The sequence below is a fragment of the Pelecanus crispus genome, unplaced genomic scaffold, assembly GCF_030463565.1.
Source record: "Pelecanus crispus isolate bPelCri1 unplaced genomic scaffold, bPelCri1.pri SCAFFOLD_381, whole genome shotgun sequence".
Classification (NCBI taxonomy): domain Eukaryota; kingdom Metazoa; phylum Chordata; class Aves; order Pelecaniformes; family Pelecanidae; genus Pelecanus; species Pelecanus crispus.
In genome coordinates, this window is record NW_027461447.1 from 1 (window position 1) to 18,557 (window position 18,557).

The window sequence follows — 18,557 nt, forward strand, 5'->3', positions numbered from 1 at the left end:
AGTCCAAAAGGAGCAGGTTCAGCCCCAGAGTCAGACAGGAATTGTCTTCCTACCATTTTCTTTATGGAAGCTGGAAAATGAGGTTAGCATGCCAGTATGTGCCAGACAGGGTGAAATCCTGGCCCCAATCCTATGAGGAGGATTTTGCTAAGGACTCCAGTAAAGCCATGTTCTTCATTTCACCCTTTTTTCTCATCTTTCTGTATCTTTTCCTCTGATGCAACATGCTAAATCTGGCCTCTTTCTATAAAAACATTCTGGTGTCCCATGATTCCCATCCAAATTCTGCACTTCCATGTAGTCACTTACAGAGACTCCAACAGCTAACATATTTTCTGTCACCTCTTTGTTCCTGCAGCTATCATGTGATGCAGTCCTGTTGGGCCCTTGACTCCAGAAAAAGACCCTCTTTTTCTTGGCTGGTTTCCTCTCTTGCCTGTCAGCTGGCTGAGGCAGAAGGAGCAGTAAGTAAACACAGAAAGAAGAAAAATGTTTTGGGGGGGGGGGGGGGGGTTGTAGCCCCGTATGAGCTGAGAAACAGTCTTCTGGTTGCTATTCAAGTGTGCAATTGTGTTATGGAGCTATTCCCCGGGGATCTATGTAAGAGTTTGGGGAAATTTTTTCTGCTATCAGAAGGAATCCTGACCTCCCTGATGAGGATTTCTTTCCTCCCACTGCCTGCACTGGGACTCTGGAAGGCTGAAATCTCTCAGCCAGTGCTATGGGACTGTGCCTCCCTTGTGCAGGAGCCGGTGCAGTTGGCTTTGGTGATGCTGATAGCTGCCATGGGAGGGGAACCGAGCCCCGGCCACCTGCCAGGGATCTCATGGGGGGCACCATAGGTAATGTGCTGCCACGTCCTCACAGACGGAGAGCCATAGGTCAAAATAATAAACAGGATCTGAGGAAGTCATTTTACATTCTTAACAGACTGTGATCTCTTCCTCAGGGAGGATAAGCAACTCCTTTCAAAACTACCGATTCCTACCAGGGTATCCACTCTGAGCTAGACACTATTTCCCAGTGCAGTGCCCTTGCTAACCTTTTGGGGATGTGGGGAGCTATGAATGACTCTTGCCTTTGCAGCCTTAAGCCTCTCTGCAGGCTGTTAGCCTGGCAGAAGCTGCCAAGCACAGAGGCAAACAGATGAGCAACTTCAAAGCACTGTACCTAGAAAAAAAACCCCTCCTTTGCAGTCCAGCGCCCTTCCTCAACCCAGTTCTTTTTGGCTGGGTAAGATCCATCTCACTTAGGCAGTTGCCTAGACTCCCTTTGGAGTCAGTGGGAAGTAACGGGCCAATACGAGTGTGATTCTCCCTCAAGAGGAGGTGGGCTGTACCTTACAAGTGCCTGCTTCACAGGCAGAAAAGCAGTTTACTAAGTACAACCAGTAGTAGCAAAAGATATCTTTTATTTCCTTTTCCCAATTCTAGGTTTACCAGAATATGAAGAAAAATGTTTCTACACACAACTCCAGCACCAAAACTAAACCACGTCTAAGCAGGGATGAGGAATCTCTGCTATCCCCAACTGTGCTCCAGCATGAAGACTCTCAGGTTGAAAAATAATCTGGGTTCTGGATTTGATCTCAATACTTTCATAAACTCGGTGTAGCATATATGTTTTATATCACCACTAAGAAAAGAAAATGTTACCAACTGCTGCTCTATTTACATCTCTTATTTGTGTTACTTTGAGAAGACACAATTCATTTCTTTGAATTCAGCAAACACATCTATCACAAGAGAGAAGCAATGGTCTTTTCATTGTCTTTCTACAACTGCATATCTCTTTTCCTGGTTTTATGCAAACAGTGCCTAATCAGTGCATTGAATTCAGACTGTTCTTGCCATATTGCAAGCAAACACAGGAAAACCCATGGGTTTTTAGTCAATGTTTACAAGCACGGACTATGCATCTAAAGCGAACCACTGTGATTTCCAGAAGTGCTACTCACATCTTCATCTCCAGATGTCAGCGAGTGTTGGAAAAGGCTGTCTTGTTTTACAAGGAACTATAAATCTGAATGTATACGACTGTCTTATCCTGAACATCTCAACTGCTGTGAAATTCCCAATAGGTGTCCAGTTCAGGTGACTTCATTTCATCCAGCTTTAGGTACTCGGGTTGTCTCTAGTCATCCAGACTACATTCTGCACTCACTGATGAGAGCTAGGCACTTTGCAGTGACTGATTCCTTCTACTAAAAATAAGCATCTGAAACAAGCTGGAAGAGTGATATTTGGAGATGGCCTTCTGCCTCCCTGGTCTAGAAAATCCAGGTGGCAGTCTCCAACTGGAAGTCTCACTTCAACTGACTTATAACTAATTCCACTCTTTGGGCTTTGTGTGTTTTAATATCAAATAAAAATGTTTAGTTTTAAAGAAAACATCTTCTGTAGCAATTTAGGAGTGTAATATCATCACTCCCCATTTCCAGAAGTCAGGCTGGGTGTATGAACCCTGCTGCAATAAAGTGAGAGTACGGGTCTTTAGCTTTCTCCCAGACTCCCAGGACAATAACCAGAGGCTTGGTAGTTTTTAAATATAGGTAAAAAGACACGTTATTTTCATGATGATGTTTGGAGTTTTGTAAATATGGCTTTTATAATGACTAACAGGATACATTTGTCTACATCCCAGTGAATCAAGATGATGATATATTGGTGAATAGTTTTCTTTTCTTTTACATTTTACAAAATGCTAACTGCAGTTAGGATTTCCAGTGGCAAGTGTTAGAAAATAATAAATGTTTTATAGAATATGCTGTTCACATAAACTGAGCTGCTCTTTACTAACTTTGTCTGAAAATAATTAATGTTGTAATACAGCCATTATGGATTATATATTTTTGTTAACATTGTTGAATTAGCAATGAATCACTGATTTTTTTTTTTTTAATCAGATATAAACTGCTGAAGAATAATTTGGAAATATAAAGATAGAAATAAAACTTTAACATTGCATTTTCTGGAAAATATATATGTCTTTTAACATACTCATTTAACACAATTTCAAAGTGTTCAGCAACAAGATGTCACTGTTCAGCACTGTCAACACACAGCCTGCACCAGCTGGAAAGCGAGAGTCGAGTGTCTTGCACAGGCAGGAGTTTTCAGCCACTGTAGCCTTCAGAGCTAGAGGAGCTTAATGCTGAACTGGTTGCATCCAAGCCCAGCTAGCCCTGGAAGCTAAGCAGATGTGAACTTGGCTCATAGAGGAGCAGATGGGAATCCCGTGTGCTTTAAAACATGCCAGGGAGTTGTGTCAAGTGTTTTTCCACAAGATTAAAAAAGGAGTGGGCAGAGGACATCTGGCCCCATCATTGCTACTGAGCTGAGACTTGGGAATGTAAAGGCAAATAGAGAACCTTGGAGATAACACAAACTCTTCTTGATGCACATGTGAAAAACAGCTCGGGCAACGTGGCACCCTGTGAAGAAGTACAATCAGAAAAAAGACCCTCCTGTAAGGGCTGGACACGTGGAGCCTTGTGCATCTGCTACTCCACACAGCAGAGAGGGGTGGAACAAAGCTACAGGAGGTATTCAGTTTTTAAAAATAGTATCATTGAGGAGCACATTTCCTTTCTGGGATGCTTCCAACACAGCTTAGCAAAGTGCTGGTCCATTCCTGAGGTTTATGCAGAGCCACACAGCCAGTGCTGTTGTAAGGAGCAAATTCATGATTCTTGCAGGAAAATGCCCACATTTCTCTTGTTAGGATCCAGACCCCTAATCTGTGCCTCCAGGAGCAGGTTCTCTGGAGAAAGTGTTAAATTCCACCTGTAGTGAATGGGGAGAGTTAAGCTTGTTTGAAGACCTCCAGCAGAGATGCCATTAGTCTAAACTAGATGCATTAAGTCAGGTAGAGACTGACAAAGATTCAGTAATCCGTAAGCCAGGAAGCAGAGGAACAGAAGGGGTTGAGGTCAGTTGACAGTGCTGAAAGGCAAAGGACGCAGCACTCTCCTTCTTAGCAGTAAGGCAAGAAAGAACCAGGATAAAATATTTGACAAGCCAAACTGAAAGACCAGACGTGCTGAGGAATCAGCCCCAATTTTCTTTCCCTTTTCCCTGCCAAAGCACACCGCCTGCAGCCTGCTCCCGAGGAGACCTCCCTGCGGGATGGCCCCGGGATGGCCGCGGGGTGGCACCGGGGTAGCCACGGGGTGGCTGCGGGGTGGCTGTGGGGTGGCCGCGGGGTGGCCGCAGGGTGGCCGCGGGGTGGCACCGGGGTGGCCACAGGGTGGCTGCGGAGTGGCCCCAGGGTGGCCGTGGGGTGGCCACGGGGTGGCCCTGGGAAGGCCGCGGGGTAGCCGTGGGGTGGTCGCGGGGTAGCCGCGGGGTGGCTGCGGGGTGGCACCGGGGTGGCCGCGGGGTAGCCACGGGGTGGCTGCGGGGTGACCGCGGGGTGGCCCCGGGGTGGCTGCGGGGTAGCCATGGGGTGGCTGTGAGGTAGCTGCAGGGTGGCTGTGGGGTGGCCCCGGGATGGCCGTGGGGTGGCCCCGGGATGGCCGCGGGGTGGCACCGGGGTGGCCGTGGGGTAGCCACGGAGTGGCTGCGGGGTGGCCCCAGGGTGGCCCTGGGATGGCCGCGGGATGGCCGCGGGGTGGCCCCGGGGTGGCCGCGGGGTGGCCGCGGGGTGCGGGCGCCGTCCGGGCCCCGCGGCGGCAGCCGGCGCTAGGTGGAGCTCCGCCACCGCGCTGCACGGCTGCCCCGGCCGGCGCCTGCCCGCGGCTGTCGGGCAGCCCGGTGCCGGAGCGGGTGGTGGAGAGGGGCCAAGGAGCCGGGCTGGTGCTCAGCAGAAGGACCTGGGCCAGCCACGGTGTCTGGGCCAGAGCTAGAGGAGAGCCGGGGGAGCAGGGCTGGGGATGGTGGTGCCGGGCAAAGGGGATCCACAGCCAAAACCTCGCAGCACTGGCGGGATGAGCCAGGTACCAGTGCGAACCAGTCGGCCCCCTCCCTCAGAGCGTCTCCCAAACAACCGTGCCCGTGTGTCACAGGCAGCAGACACTAAAAAAGTAGGAGGCCCTTCTCCATACGGTTCAAGAGAAACTGGATGTGCTTCTCCAACACAAGTCTCACTGTAGGGTTTGGGATACCTGGGACGGGCTCTCTGAGGTCCCTCCTGGAGAAGCTGAGGCTAATCGTGCGTTGAACCAGAAGTGTCATGCAGGCTAGCAGTGGCTTTCAGTCCACATGTTCACAGAGATACGTGAAAGGTGATGGAGAAACCCAAGGTCATATTTGCCCACAGAGCCATTTGCAGATATGTCATTTTTAAGAGTCCCCACTTCTGCTGGGAAATATTTTGGGGGTGCAGAAATCAGAGCAGGCTGAAGATGTGGGCATTCACCATGCAGCTGGGCACACCGAATCTCAGCCCCCTTCTCCCAGACACTGAACTAGATGAAGTATCCAGTGGCACAGGGCTCCTTCCTCCCAGCTAAATGCACCGCTGCACTAATGAGTCACTGCCTCCTTCCCTGCTTCATCAATGACTAATTAAGTAGGCCATGCAAAGTAAAACAGCTTTAAAAAGAGGCACAAAAAGACCCACCCAGACCTGTGGCTGAGAAGACCACAGATCACTTCAGAAAGAGGTGGGACCTGAGCCCAGCTCCTTCTCACCCTTGGTGAGCATCCCAACGTTGGGCTATGGTGTGGTGCGGAAGGAGTCCTTCCCAGCCAGGCTGGCTGAGACCTGGGCTGGATTCATGCTGGCTGACATGTTTCCTGTGGATGAGATAAAACAGGGGGGCTGCTCAGATCAGGGATCCTGCCTTACAGGTCACTGGCACATTAAAATTTGGGGGTTTAAGGCTGTGCTGGAAAACTAACAGAGCAACAATCCTAGCAGAAGTGTAGGTGCCTTGGGGCACAGTCTGGATCAGATCTCAGCCGAGAAGGCATTTTGAAGACCTGTGTTCTGCACACAGGTGGAAAAGTGGTGGTGCTCCTGTGGCCACCTCCACAGAGGCACATGCAAACTGTGGTGGGGTTTGGTTCATTTAGATACTGCTTAGCTGGGGTGGAAACCCATGGGAGACCCTGACAGTGACCCACTCGTCCTGCTGCGTGCTCCCTACACCCTCTCATGATCCATTGCAGTGCAGCTAAGCTTTGACACTCAGCTGTGGCTGCCCTTATGTGCCCAGAGGTGCCTCTTCCGGCCATGCTAGGGTTCCCCTCCCTCCATGCCCTGTGCCGTGGGGACATCACTGTCTTCCAGCTGAAGAAAGCCTGGATGGACATTACTTCTAATCACAGACCTCCAGTCTCACCTGTGCCATCCCTTCAGATCATGAAAGGAAGGAGGTGCCTATCCCTTGTTTCCACCTTATTTCTCCTAGAGAAGTGACTACCTACCTGATGTGGACTGCAATGTCCTTTGGAAAAGCCTCCTGCGGCAGGGGAAGCAGGCTGGGGGCGTCCCAGGTGCAGAGGGGCTGTGGAGCTAAACCCAAGGCAGAGCCGGGGCAGGTCCCCAGAAGATGAGCTGCGAAAAGAGCGGCCAGAGGATGGCGGTGTGGGCCACAGCCAGGAGCCTGGCCCTGAGATCTGGGCCTGGCCCTACCTTTCACTCCTTTTGGGGCCTCTTTTCAGACCAGGAAAAAATGGGGTGAGATGACTCTTCCCTCCCAGGAACCAGAAGAAGACAGCTGGGGGCAAACAGGAGGTGGTGGAGAGCAGTCAGGCACCAGTTTCTTTTTGGAGCCAAGAGGACTGAGGGTTTTTTGTTTGGTTTGGAGGGAACAGGTTTGCCCATGGAGGAATAAGAGTCTTCTCCTGCCTTCTTACAGCCCCAGAATAAACAAAGGTCTATGTGGGAGCTTCAGCCTGCTCCCTGCCAGGAAGCACTCGGCACCTCCCTGCCTTGGACTACCACATTGCCAAACACAAAATATTATCCACAAAACACCAACGGCCCTGCAGGGATGTGTACAGTTATGGCCTTTGAAACCTTTGACCTCGCAAACAGCAAACCATCTACGCGGGCCAGAGCCATCCTGTGCCTTTGCTGACTGAACAGGTTTGCTGGATTGGGTCTGCCGCGAAACACAGGCTGAGGGAGGTGGTGGTATGGGGCAGCCACCCCACAGCGTCTTGCCTGGGCGATAAATCAGCAGGACTAGCGCTGCCGAGATGTATGGGAGGCCATGGCCACGGGGCGTGCATCACCTCCCCGCCAAGGTTACATTTCAAAGCTGGGAGTTGTAGGAAACGAATCGGTGAGGAAGGCAATGAGGATCCCAGCCTTTATATTGCCCGTGGGGCGTGGAGGGGACAGCCCGGGGGCTTACTGGCGGCAAACGCGTGCAAACCATTTTGCAGCTGGAATTCGATGTTTTGCTTGGCGTGGGAGTCAACACGCGCAAGAGCGGCACCATCCAGCCATCTGGGCCGGGGCTTGCGGTTTCCCCAGGAGCGGTGTGGCTCTGGGCGAGGGTTGGGGGGCCGGGGGGCACCCCTGCCTCGGGGTCCCCAGCCCGACCCGGCTGTGCCTCGCTGCAAAGCCGAAAGCGTGCGGCTGGGGAGCGCCGCGCTCCCACCACGTCCCCCCCCGCCGGGGCCGGGCTGCGAACCGAGGAAGATAACAGCGGCCCTGCGTGCTCCGGGGAGCGTCCGTGTGGGGCGGGGGGGTGTCCTCGGGGCGCGGGGGGCGATAACAGCCGAGCCCCGGGCTCCCTCCCCGGGAGCGGGCCCCCCCCCGGCCCCCGCACGCCGCACGCCGGGGCCGGGGCCGCACCGTCGGGGCCGCCCCGCGGGTGCGCGCTGCGGGTGACCGACGGCTGCCGTGACCGGATCGGGCCCCGGCATTCCCAGGCGGGACATGACAGCAGGGTACGGGCACCGGCGGGAAAGGCGACCGGGGCGTGCACCGCGGCCCGGGGCGCCCTGCAGCGGCTTTCCTTCCCCTTGCCTTTAAAAAAAAAAGGGTATTTTATAAATAAATAAATACATTAAAAGCCAGCCAAGGCTGGATTTCACCGGCCATCAGAGGTGTCCCGGGGGGGCTCCGGTCGCGGTGCACCAGCGACTTCTACGGGAGCAGAGCAGCGCCCAGCCCGTGTAAACGGGGACAGGGAGCGCGACGGGGGTCAGCCTTTGGTGTGTGTCCCCCGGCCACACCGACCGTCTCTCCGCGGGGGGCTGGCCACTGGACCCGAGCGGCTGGGGACACCCCCGCCGGCCGGCGGCTGCAGGAAGCCTCTGGTGCATTGTTTGGCTTTTTCCCTCCCCCGCTTCCCTCCTTCCGTTCCTGTTTCCCGGAGGGGAGCCGGGACGGTGCGAGCTCCGGCCCGACAGCACCTGTGCGAAGAGGCAGGGCTGGCCGGGGCAGCGGGGCCGGGGCTCGCCGGGCGGCGGGGCCCCAGGCTGGCACAAGGTGCCACCCCCCCACCCCCCTCACCCCCCATCTCCGCTTCCTTCCCAGCAACGCGAATCCTCTCGGGAGCGAGCGTTTAGCATCTAACCCGCTCCTAGAGGCATGTGCTTAAACAAGCCGAGTATCAACCCCACGATAAAAGTATTGGGTTATTCTGCAACGTAATCTACATCAAAGCCTCGGGGGCTGCCGGCTTGAAAAGATCCAAGATGTTTTCTAAGTCCTTATCATGTCTGTGCTTAGGGGGAGTCATAAATTCCACAGGTCGGACTAACTAACACACGATTCTTCCCTTCTCTCTCCTCGGCCACCAAAGGGCTTTCAAGCAGGCTTTTTTTTTTTTTTTTTTTTTTTTAACCTTGTGAACAAAGCTCCCCGTTCCGTGTCGTTAAGGTGAGGGAGAGGGGAAGATCCCCACCACCACCCCGAGTTTCTCCTAAGTGACAGAAAAATAAATTCTTTAAGCCCGAAAACTATCAGGAATAAAGATGGTGAATCCGCATCCCCGCAAAGGTGCCTGCAAGGGGGTGCAGTCGGTGGAGGAGGGATCGCGGGGGCTGCACGGCCCTCGGCCCTTCCCGGGGCTTACGGGGAGGTCTCTGGTCCGGGACGGGGGTCGCCGGGCTGTGCTGCCCGCCTCGTTAGCCCGCAGCCAGCCCCGGGGCCCGAGGCGACGGTGAGCGCCGGCTCCGACGCGAGGTGTCCGCTCCAGAGCCGGGCACCGGCTGCCGCCTCCCCGGGGGCCGAGGGCCCGGTAGCGGGCAGGGGCAGCGGGCAGCGGGGCAGCGGGCAGCAGGCAGCGGGGCAGCAGGCAGCGGGGCAGCAGGCAGCAGGCAGGGGGGCAGCGGGGCAGGGGGCAGCGGGCAGCGGGGCAGCGGGCAGCGGGCAGCGGGGGCAGCAGGCAGCAGGCAGCGGGCAGCGGGCAGCGGGCAGCGGGCAGCGGGCAGCGGGGCAGCAGGCAGCAGGCAGCAGGCAGGGGGGCAGCGGGGCAGGGGGCAGCGGGGCAGCAGGCAGCGGGCAGCGGGCAGCGGGCAGGGGGCAGCGGGCAGCGGGCAGTGGGCAGCGGGGCAGCAGGCAGCGGGCAGCGGGCAGCGGGGCAGCGGGCAGCGGGGCAGGGGGCAGCAGACAGTGGGCAGCGGGCAGCGGGGCAGGGGGCAGCAGACAGTGGGCAGCGGGCAGTGGGCAGCGGGCAGCGGGCAGCGGGGCAGCGGGCAGCGGGGCAGGGGGCAGCAGACAGTGGGCAGCGGGCAGCGGGCAGCGGGCAGCGGGCAGCGGGCAGGGGGCAGCGGGCAGCGGGCAGTGGGCAGCGGGGCAGCAGGCAGCAGGCAGCGGGCAGCGGGCAGGGGGCAGCGGGCAGCGGGCAGCGGGCAGCAGGCAGCGGGGCAGCGGGCAGCGGGCAACGGGGCAGCGGGCAGCAGGCAGCAGCCAGTGGGCAGCAGGCAGCGGGCAGCAGCGCTCTGCCCCCAGCGTTTCTCACGCCATCACGCCGTTGACCTGACTCCCCCCCGGGCAGGCAGATCCCCTCGGAAATAATTATTTCAGCTCAAGAAGTAAGGCTGGGGCTGGACCTTGGATAGGCAGGGAGCCCGGCGTCTGCCGGGGCTTGACCCACGGGTGAAACAGCCCTTCGGTGAAAATACAGGGATCAGGACGGAGGGGGGAAAAGAAAATTTAAATACAAGAATTTAAAGACATTTTAAAGAAAAATATATTTCCCTGCAAACGGTACCCCCTATCAGGCACATGTCAGCTTGAGAGGCGTTGGATCGCACTTCCCCGCTCAGGATCTAATGAAATAGGAAAAAACGAAGGAAGCAAAGAGGGAGGGGAGGGAGCAGGGACTCGCCCGCGCTCCGGTCCCGGGGTCCCCCCTACTCTCCCGGGCCTGCGGCTCTGGGCCGGAGCCGTCGGGAAGCCCCGAGGCGGAGGCAAGGAAGGAGCGGGCAACTGCCAGGGCCGGCTCGGGAAGCCTCCCGCGTTGGTCGCCGCTTCCAGAACCTCAGGGAGAAAAGAGGGGAAACCCAGCAGAGAGAGATACCCCAACTCCCCAGTCCCCTCAGGAAACCCCCATTGCCGGGGGGAGGGGGGGAGAGGGGGCACAATTCCTGCCCCGGTGGCAACGAAAGGAAGCCCGGCCAGCCCCCAGGCACGGAGGCTCGGGGTGTTGGCGGCTCGGGATCCCTTTTATTTTAAGACAAGAGGGTCCGGGGGGCAGCGCGTTCCCCGCCCCAGCAGCCGGGCAGGTGGCTGCGGCGGGCCGGGAACGGGGGGCAGCGCTGCGGCGGCGGCGGGGGGTGCTCCGGAGCATCCCTCCGTGGGGGGCGGGCCTCGTCCCCCCCTCGCCGCCCGCCCCGGGGAGGACAGGGCTAGCAGAGCCGGCTCTGCCCAGTCCTCCCCGCGCTCCGGGGGCAGCTGGGATCGCTGTCCGACGGGCAAAGGCAGAGCCGGGCCGGGGGAGAGAGGAGCGGTGCCCTCGCTGCGAGGCCGGGGGGCCGCCGAGCCTTATCCCGCTCCTCCGCCCGAGCCCCCGGTTCCCCCCGGGCTGGCGTCGGGTCTCGCCCCAAAGCGCTGCCACCTGCCTGCCAGGGATTCATGGATGGAGCCTTAGACACCGAACGGGGCTGGTTCGGAGTTTTTCAGGGTTTTGGTGCGGTTTAATACAATATGTTCAGAGTTTTGTCATTTTAATGGCCCTTTCCTCCATTTATGGCGTCATCAAATTCACATCCGCATAGATCGGCTGTGTCGGTGCTTATCGGGAGAGGCGATTACAGCGAAGGGACGCGGCACTTCTTTTCCAGAGTTACATTTCAGTCTCCCGCTCAGAGAGCGCTGGGGGCTGCAAGCCCCGCTCCCTCTCCCCGTTACCCCACCGGCGGGGCAGGGGTAGGGCGTGATGGTGGGAATGGGCAGCAGCGAGAGGAATCCCCTCGGGAGAAGGCGGCTGGCAGGCGTCTCCGCATCCCTGCTGTTGTGCTGCTGTTACCGTAAGGTCGCAACCGCGGCCGTCAGCGACAGTCTGCGAACGACAGGCGACGGTGTGGGCGCAGGCACTGCATTACCGGCGGTGTGCAGGGTGTGGGCACCCCGTTCCTCGCAGCCGGGGTACCCGCAGCGGCTCTGAGGGGGCCGCCCGTGGTCCTTTCCCGGGGAGCGATGCTCCGTCCTTCCCCCCTTGAGCGCCCCGGTCCCCCAGGGCCACTGACACGGGACCCTCCTGGATACTTTGGGAGATGTCGCTGAATTATTCCTACTGGGGTTAAAGCATAGCTCCGGGGCAGCCCCACGCTCAGCACGAAAGGGCCCGGTGGAATGAGGGGAAGGAGAGGGAGATTTTCAGGGAGCGAGGATGGGGAGATCTGCCTCTTGCAGGGCTGAAATCCGCCCTCGGCTGCAAAACGCCCCGTCTCAGCCACCTAGGGAGGGACGCTCCTCGGTCTGCGGAACAGCCGCCCACGGGGAAGGCAAAATACCCCTGGGGCACGGCCACGCGGATCTTCTCACGGAAGACCCGGGACACGCGTGGCCCGTGGGGGACCCCCGGCAGGACCCAGCCGCACCCGCCCCAAGCGCCCGGGAGAGCCGGGGCTGCGCTGCTCCGGCGAAACGTGCTGGGAAAACGGGGGGACGTTCCCGTCCCCATCCATTTTTTTCTCGGCGGGTGAAAGGTTTCTTCGCTATGTCATGGGAAAAGATGCGAATATGCAAAGGTTGTCTCGCATTGTCCCCGCTCAGGGTGAAAAGTTAAAGCATAAAAGCGGCGGGGGGAAGCTGAGAGGGGGTCGCCTCTTCAAAGGGGGCTGGCTGGGCCGGGGGAGCCGGCTGCCTCTTGCCCGGGAGCCGCCCTTCCAGGGCCAGCATTTCCAGCGGGTTTCCAAGGCGTCGGGGTGGGAAAAAGCGAGTGTGCGTGGAGGGGCAAGCCGCCGGCTTCCCCGTGGGCTCGGCCGTGCTCCAGCGAGGGCATCGGCCCCCGAGGTGGCAGGCTCCGGGAGGAGGCGGGTGGTTCCCCCCTCGGGGGGGGGGGGGGGGGGGGCATCCCCTGGCTCGGTCCCCAGGCCCCTGCGGGAGGAGAGGTGCTCCGGCCTCGCGCCAGCGGCGGGTGCGAGGGCAGCGGGTGTTTTAGGCGAAGGCACCCCTTGCCCTCGTCCCTTCCCGGCAGCGAGGCCCAGGCTGGGGCGGGGAGGGCGGGCAGCGCCTGACCTCGAAGCTCTGCAGGCACACGCGGGGGGAAGGAGGCAGCGCCCTCGGAAGGGGGGGTGGGGAAAATTTCTCCTCTTACCTCTCCTTCATCGCCCGTGACCGAGTGGGAGCGGGAGCGGGTGGGAAGCGCGTTAGAAAAAGCGGTAGGCCGTCGCGGTGGGCTTTGCTGCTTAAAACAACCACGACAAAATGGCTTTGTGGATTTTTAATCAAAACTCCCTCCTCCTCCGCCCCTTCCCCCCCCCCCCCCCCCCCCCCCCTCCAGCCCCGGCACGGAGAAGAGCTGGTTAAAGTGCTGCCTCCAGATCGGCCGCGATACACGGCTCCCATATTCCCACCCTCGCCCTTAGATCTCCCTCTCTGTCTTTTGCAAGTCTCTTGATTTCATCCTTTGAACCTGTGATTGGAGGTTAAAGTGCACCAGGTTGCAATGGAAGGAGGAAGCTCTTAAACAATAAAGGCTTGAATATTTAGCTGTGATCAGGTCGCTGCCCTCTCCTTATCTTTTTAAATGCAAATCGTCTTTTAGGGGTAGTAGCTATATACCCAGCGCCTCTCCACGTCACCTGCCTTTGGTGTGTCTGGGCCATTACTAATAGAGCCTTGTAAACAATCGTTAATCATGTAAGTGCTGCCGGCCATTGGATTCGGACCGGGAGCCGGGAGCGCGGAGCGCAGCGCGGGGCCGCGGCCCCCTCCGCCTGCCCCCTCCCCGCCCCGGGCGGCCCGTCCCCAGGCGGCAGGCGGGCCGCTGCCACAGCCCCGAGCAGCATGCCGAGAGCCGCCGCCGGGGCCCCGCCAGCATGTACGTGAGCTACCTCCTGGAGAAGGACGGGCCCATGTACCCCGGCCCGGTGCGACACTCGGGGGGGCTCAACCTGGCGGCGCAGAACTTCGTGGGCGCCCCGCAGTACGCGGACTACGGCGGCTACCATGTGAACCTGGACAGCGCCCAGTCCCCCGGCCCGGCCTGGCCCGCGCCCTACGCCGCCCCGCTCCGCGACGACTGGGGCGCCTACGGCCAAGGGGCACCGCCGGCCGCCGGCGCCGTCCACGGCCTCAACGGCGGCTCCCCCGCCGCCGCCATGGCCTACAGCCCCGCCGACTACCACCACCACCACCACCACCCGCACGCCCACCACCACGCCGGCCCCGCGCCCCACTGCTCCGCCGGGGTCATGCAGCCCCTCAACGCCGCCGCCGCCGCCGCCCCCGAGCCGCTCTCCCCCGGCGGGCAGCGCCGCGGCCTCTGCGAGTGGATGAGGAAGCCGCGGCGCAGCCCCCGCTCAGCAGCCAGGGTAAGCGCGGCCGGGGGTGGGAGGCGGGCGGGCAGGGGGCTGCCCCGCCGACCGCTCCCCCCCCCCCCCCCCCGCCGGGTCACCGTGCGCCGGGCGAGGCGGCGGCGAGGGGGGAAAGCGCCCCTAAACAGACCCTCCAGAGGGCCGGGCCCCGCTAGAACGGGGGGCTGCCGGGCTCAGCCGACAGCGCGGCCGCGCTGCTGAGTCCGGGCCCGCCGCGGCGCCGGGCGGGCGGCGGCAGGAGCCGCTCCCCGCCGCCGAGCAGCCGCCGCCGGCCCCGGAGGGTGCCCCGGGCTGCGCTCCGGCGGAGCGGGGCGGAATGGCCCGGGATGCCGCGGAAACGCTCGCTCTTCCTCCCGCTGCTCCGCTTCCTCCGCTTATAGCCACTTAGAAGATTTTTATAAGCAATTATAGTCATATAAATCATCGGCCGGCGTCGCTCCGCATTCGTTTCTGAGTCACTGGGCGCCTACCCTTTATTAAGCTCTCCGTCAGACCGGGCCTCCCGAGCGGCGGCTGCGGCTGCCCGCCGACCCCTGCGGGCTGCGCCCCCGGCCGGGCCGGGAGGTGCGAGGGCGTGCCCCCCCGCTCCCCGGCGGCGGGAGGCCGGCCGCGGCTGCGGCGGGCAGCACGGGGCAGGCGGCGGCCGGCGCCGCGCTCCCTTGTGATGTTAATACCCCCCGGACCCTCTTTTTTATTCCCCCCCCCCGCATCTGCCAGGGGAGAAGCGTGGGTCCCCGCTTTGATACACGCCTTGCACGACTGTTGGCTCCCCTTTTTCCTTTATTCTTTTATTTTTGAGGTTTGTTTTTGGGTTTTTTTTTTTTTTTTTCTATATTTATAGTGGCCGAAAAAAAGAAGGGTGGCGACTTTCGCAGTAAATAAGGACTTGTGGCGTTCCCCTCTCATCCCCTGCCTTGCGCGACGGACGGCGGGGCCGGCGGGGGCTCCCCGGGCGGCGTAGGGTGGGGGTCCCGGCCACGCCCGCGGCCGCCGCTCCCCGGGGGAAGCCCCGGTGGCCGCCGCTGGCACCGGCTACGCCCCGGGTGGCGATGGCGGCGGAGCTCTCCCAGACCCGTCGCGCTTCCCACAGCAGCCCGTGGTGTTCCCACAGTTTGGGCTTGTGCGGCGGTGGCCGGTCCCTTGTCTCCATTCAAATTCTGCCTTTGGAGCCAGTGTTTATGTTAATGTGCAGGGCTGGGGGGATGAAAGCGCCTGCCGCCATTTGTTCAGTAGTGGTAATTCAAACAGAATGTGGCTGTCATTAAGGCTTTGAGAAGGGTTTTTCTTTGATAAGATCTCCTTGTCCTGCATTGTTTGGGATTGTGTTCCCTATTCACTGGCTCTGGGGAGTTTTCTCTGATCAGGCTTGTATCTTTACAGGGTGCTTTTGTTGTGGTTTGCAGAGAGTTTACCTGAACAAAGTCAGCCTGCTAGCCATTAAGCACCTTGGGGGCAGAGGCTCCCCGCCTCGGCTCCCTGGGGAACGGGAGGGCCGGGGACACAACCAGTTAAACAAGAAACCCTCGGGAGAAAGGAGGTCAGCGGCTGCGGCGATGCACGCTCGCCGGCCGCTCGCTGGCTTTCGCCTTCGGATTTCGTTGGGTTTGGTTTTTCGGGTTTGGGTTTTTTGGTTTGGGATTTTATTTTTTTTTTTTTTTTTTTGAGCGCTTAAGTCGTACGTCGCGCTACCAGGGTCACCGAGCAGTCTCTTTAGTCGCCAACAGCCAGGAGAGAAGCGGGGGGAGCCGGGCCGGAGCCCGGCCGGGCCCCGAGGGACCCCCGACGGCCGCTCCCGGTTCTCCGCGCTCAGATGGGTGTTTCTCGTTTAGAAACGAAGCCGCCGTGCCCTGAACGAGGCTTTTCTTTCTTTTCCCTTTTCCCTGCTCCTTGTAAAAAGTTTGCTCTCGGTAGGGAAGGCAAAACAAAACCGAAAGCCAACAGCAAGCGCACAATAAAGGTGTCCCCAGCGCAATGCAGGGGCGTGCGGCGGGGCGGGGGGGGCGGGGGGGGGGGGCCGGGGTCGAGAGCCGGCGCTCGGCTTGCCCTGACGGCCGGCACGCCCGGGGTCCCTGCCCCGTGTCCCCAAGGAGCTGTGGAACTGCTCCTCTCCCCACTGTTCGCTGTGCTCAGTACAGCCGCGGGCAGGGAGAGGCGAGCGGGAAGGCGGGGAGGCCGGATCCTGCTCGCCCTGCACCCGCCGGGACCTGCTCCACCCAGGCCCTTTGGTTTCGGCTTTCCCACCCCCGGCTTTGTTCTCCGCAGTTAAAACCAGGACGAAAGACAAGTACCGCGTCGTGTACACCGACCACCAGCGCCTGGAGCTGGAGAAGGAGTTTCACTACAGCCGCTACATCACCATCAGGAGGAAAGCGGAGCTGGCCTCCAACCTGGGGCTGTCGGAGAGGCAGGTCTGTCCCACGAGCGACACTGCCCGCGCCCGCCACGTCTGGCCGGGATGCGCGGAGCCGGGATGCGCGGAGCCGGGATGCGCGGGGCCGGGATGCGCGGGGCTGGGATGCGCGGGGCTGGGATGCGCGGGGCCGGGATGCGCGGGGCCGGGATGACCGGGGCCGGGATGCGCGGGGCCGGGATGACCGGGGCCGGGATGCGCGGGGCAGGGATGCCCGGGGCCGGGATGCCCGGGGCCGGGATGCCCGGGGCCGGGATGCGCGGGGCAGGGATGCGCGGGGCAGGGATGCCCGGGGCCGGGATGCGCGGGGCCGGGATGCGCGGGGCCGGGATGCGCGGGGCCGGGATGCACAGGGCGGGGATGCACGGGGCCGGGATGCACGGGGCCGGGATGCACAGGGCAAGGGATGCGCGGGGCCGGGAGGCCCGGGGCAGGGATGCCCGGGGCAGCGATGCCCGGGGCCGGGATGCCCGGGGCCGGGATGCCCGGGGCAGCGATGCCCGGGGCCGGGATGCCCGGGGCCGGGATGCGCAGGGCCGGATGCGCAGGGCCGGGATGCGCGGTGCTGGAATGCGCGGGGCCGGGATGCGCTCTCAGTGGGGGCCCCCCGGGAGGGGGGACGTCCCCAGGGAACCATCCCCCTCACTCCCCTGTCCTCCCCCACCCCGGCAGGTGAAAATCTGGTTCCAGAACAGGCGGGCGAAGGAGAGGAAGATCAACAAGAAGAAGCTGCAGCAGGCGCAGCCCGGCGGCGCGGAGCCGCTCAGCCCCGGTGCCCCGCTGCAGGGTCCGGCGGCGGGGGCGGCCGCCACCGGGCTGGGCCCCGCCGTCCCCCAGTGACAGCGGCCGGGGGACCGCGGCGCAGGGACTGCTGGAGGGCGCGGCGGGGCCGGGCCGGGCCGGGCCGGGCCGGGCCGGGCTGGGGGGGCACGGCGGGAGCGGCCCCCCCCCGCCTATGCACTACACCGCCCCGGGGGGCCGGCCGTGTGTACAGATGTACAGTGTAAGTGTCTCGTCGTCTGGGGGAAGCGTGGCCATCGCTTTATTATTATTATTATTATTATGTTTGGGTGGGGTTTTTTTACCCTGGAGTTTGTTAGATAAAAGGGGGGGCACTGCCTGCCAGTCCACCCCCGGTGAATCTCAGGGATTGGTCCAAAAGACCTTAGAAATGTTGTTGGGCTAACGCTGAACTTTAACAGAGGGGAAAAAAAAAAAATTAAAGCACATTTTTTATTTTATTACATCTTACTTTATTTTTTTCTTGTAACCCTAAATATGCAAAATGTTCATCCTGCCCTAAGGGCCAGAGCAGACAAGATAAGGCACTGTTTAAATGTTCAGAAGTGAATTGCTTAATGTTAGACACTTGTAAAAGAGCCCATAAATCTGGTGCTGATAGTCATCCAGCCAGATTTATTAGCCGCAGTGCAGAGAAATTGGAAGAATGAAGTCTCTGCTGAAAAAGGTGTCCCGTCATGCTGGAGTGAGGAGACTTGCTTGCATGTGCAATGTCCTGTTGGTTAAATTATGAGCTGCTTCTCACCTCCCTACAATTTTTGGCTTGTTTGGAGTTTTCTTCCAGTTAGTTTTCCAAACTCTTCTTGGTTTTATCAACTTTATGTAAGCTTCATCGCAGCCCCACCAGGAGCAGAAGTCCTTGGAAGAGCCCTGTGCTGTACCAGAGCCCACCTTGCACAGGCTGTGGCCCATTTCCACATACTGGTTAAATGGTGGGGACCAGGACAGAGATGTCAAATGACTCACCAGCCTGGAGATGAAAAGAAGAAAAGTCCAGCTGATTTGGCCAAACCGCGCTAGCTGTTTGCCGTGTGTACTTCTTACTTACGGCCGGTCAAAACCCCACCGAGAAGTGAGGCCGTGCAGCTGGGCTGGGGCAGCCTCGCTGCAGCCGGTGCCTGGGGCTGGGTGTGGGACCAGCTCGTGTGGGCCTGGGCCCCAGCAGGGATGGGAGCACTATCCAACCCCAAACATGTCATGCGGACGGCTGACTACTCCAGTGTTTGGCCCCATGTTTTTCCATTTTTCTCAGGAAATTTATTTAAGATATTCCGTTTGCCTTCTTTGGGACACTTTGTTTTTCTCCTTGCTGACCCCGTTTTCATCTTTTTGCTGGAAGTCAAAGCCAAATGCCAGCAGGATCTGCAGGACTCCATGGGGAGGACTGGTTTGCCAGGGCCTGGCCCCATGGACAAGGTAGCTCTCTCTGCCTGGGAGAGCTTGGGGAAACGGTG

General features: G+C 60.0%; 1 protein-coding gene across 1 annotated transcript; it reads left to right on the plus strand.

Annotated features, from left to right (window-relative positions):
* The first annotated feature begins 13,394 nt into the window (after nt 1–13,394).
* On the plus strand, nt 13,395–17,142 carry LOC142597031 (homeobox protein CDX-2-like). Its single transcript, XM_075727468.1, is given in 4 exon segments — nt 13,395–13,862; nt 13,865–13,889; nt 16,155–16,300; nt 16,975–17,142. Coding segments are annotated over 4 exon segments (807 nt in total).
* The last annotated feature ends 1,415 nt before the right edge of the window (nt 17,143–18,557 follow it).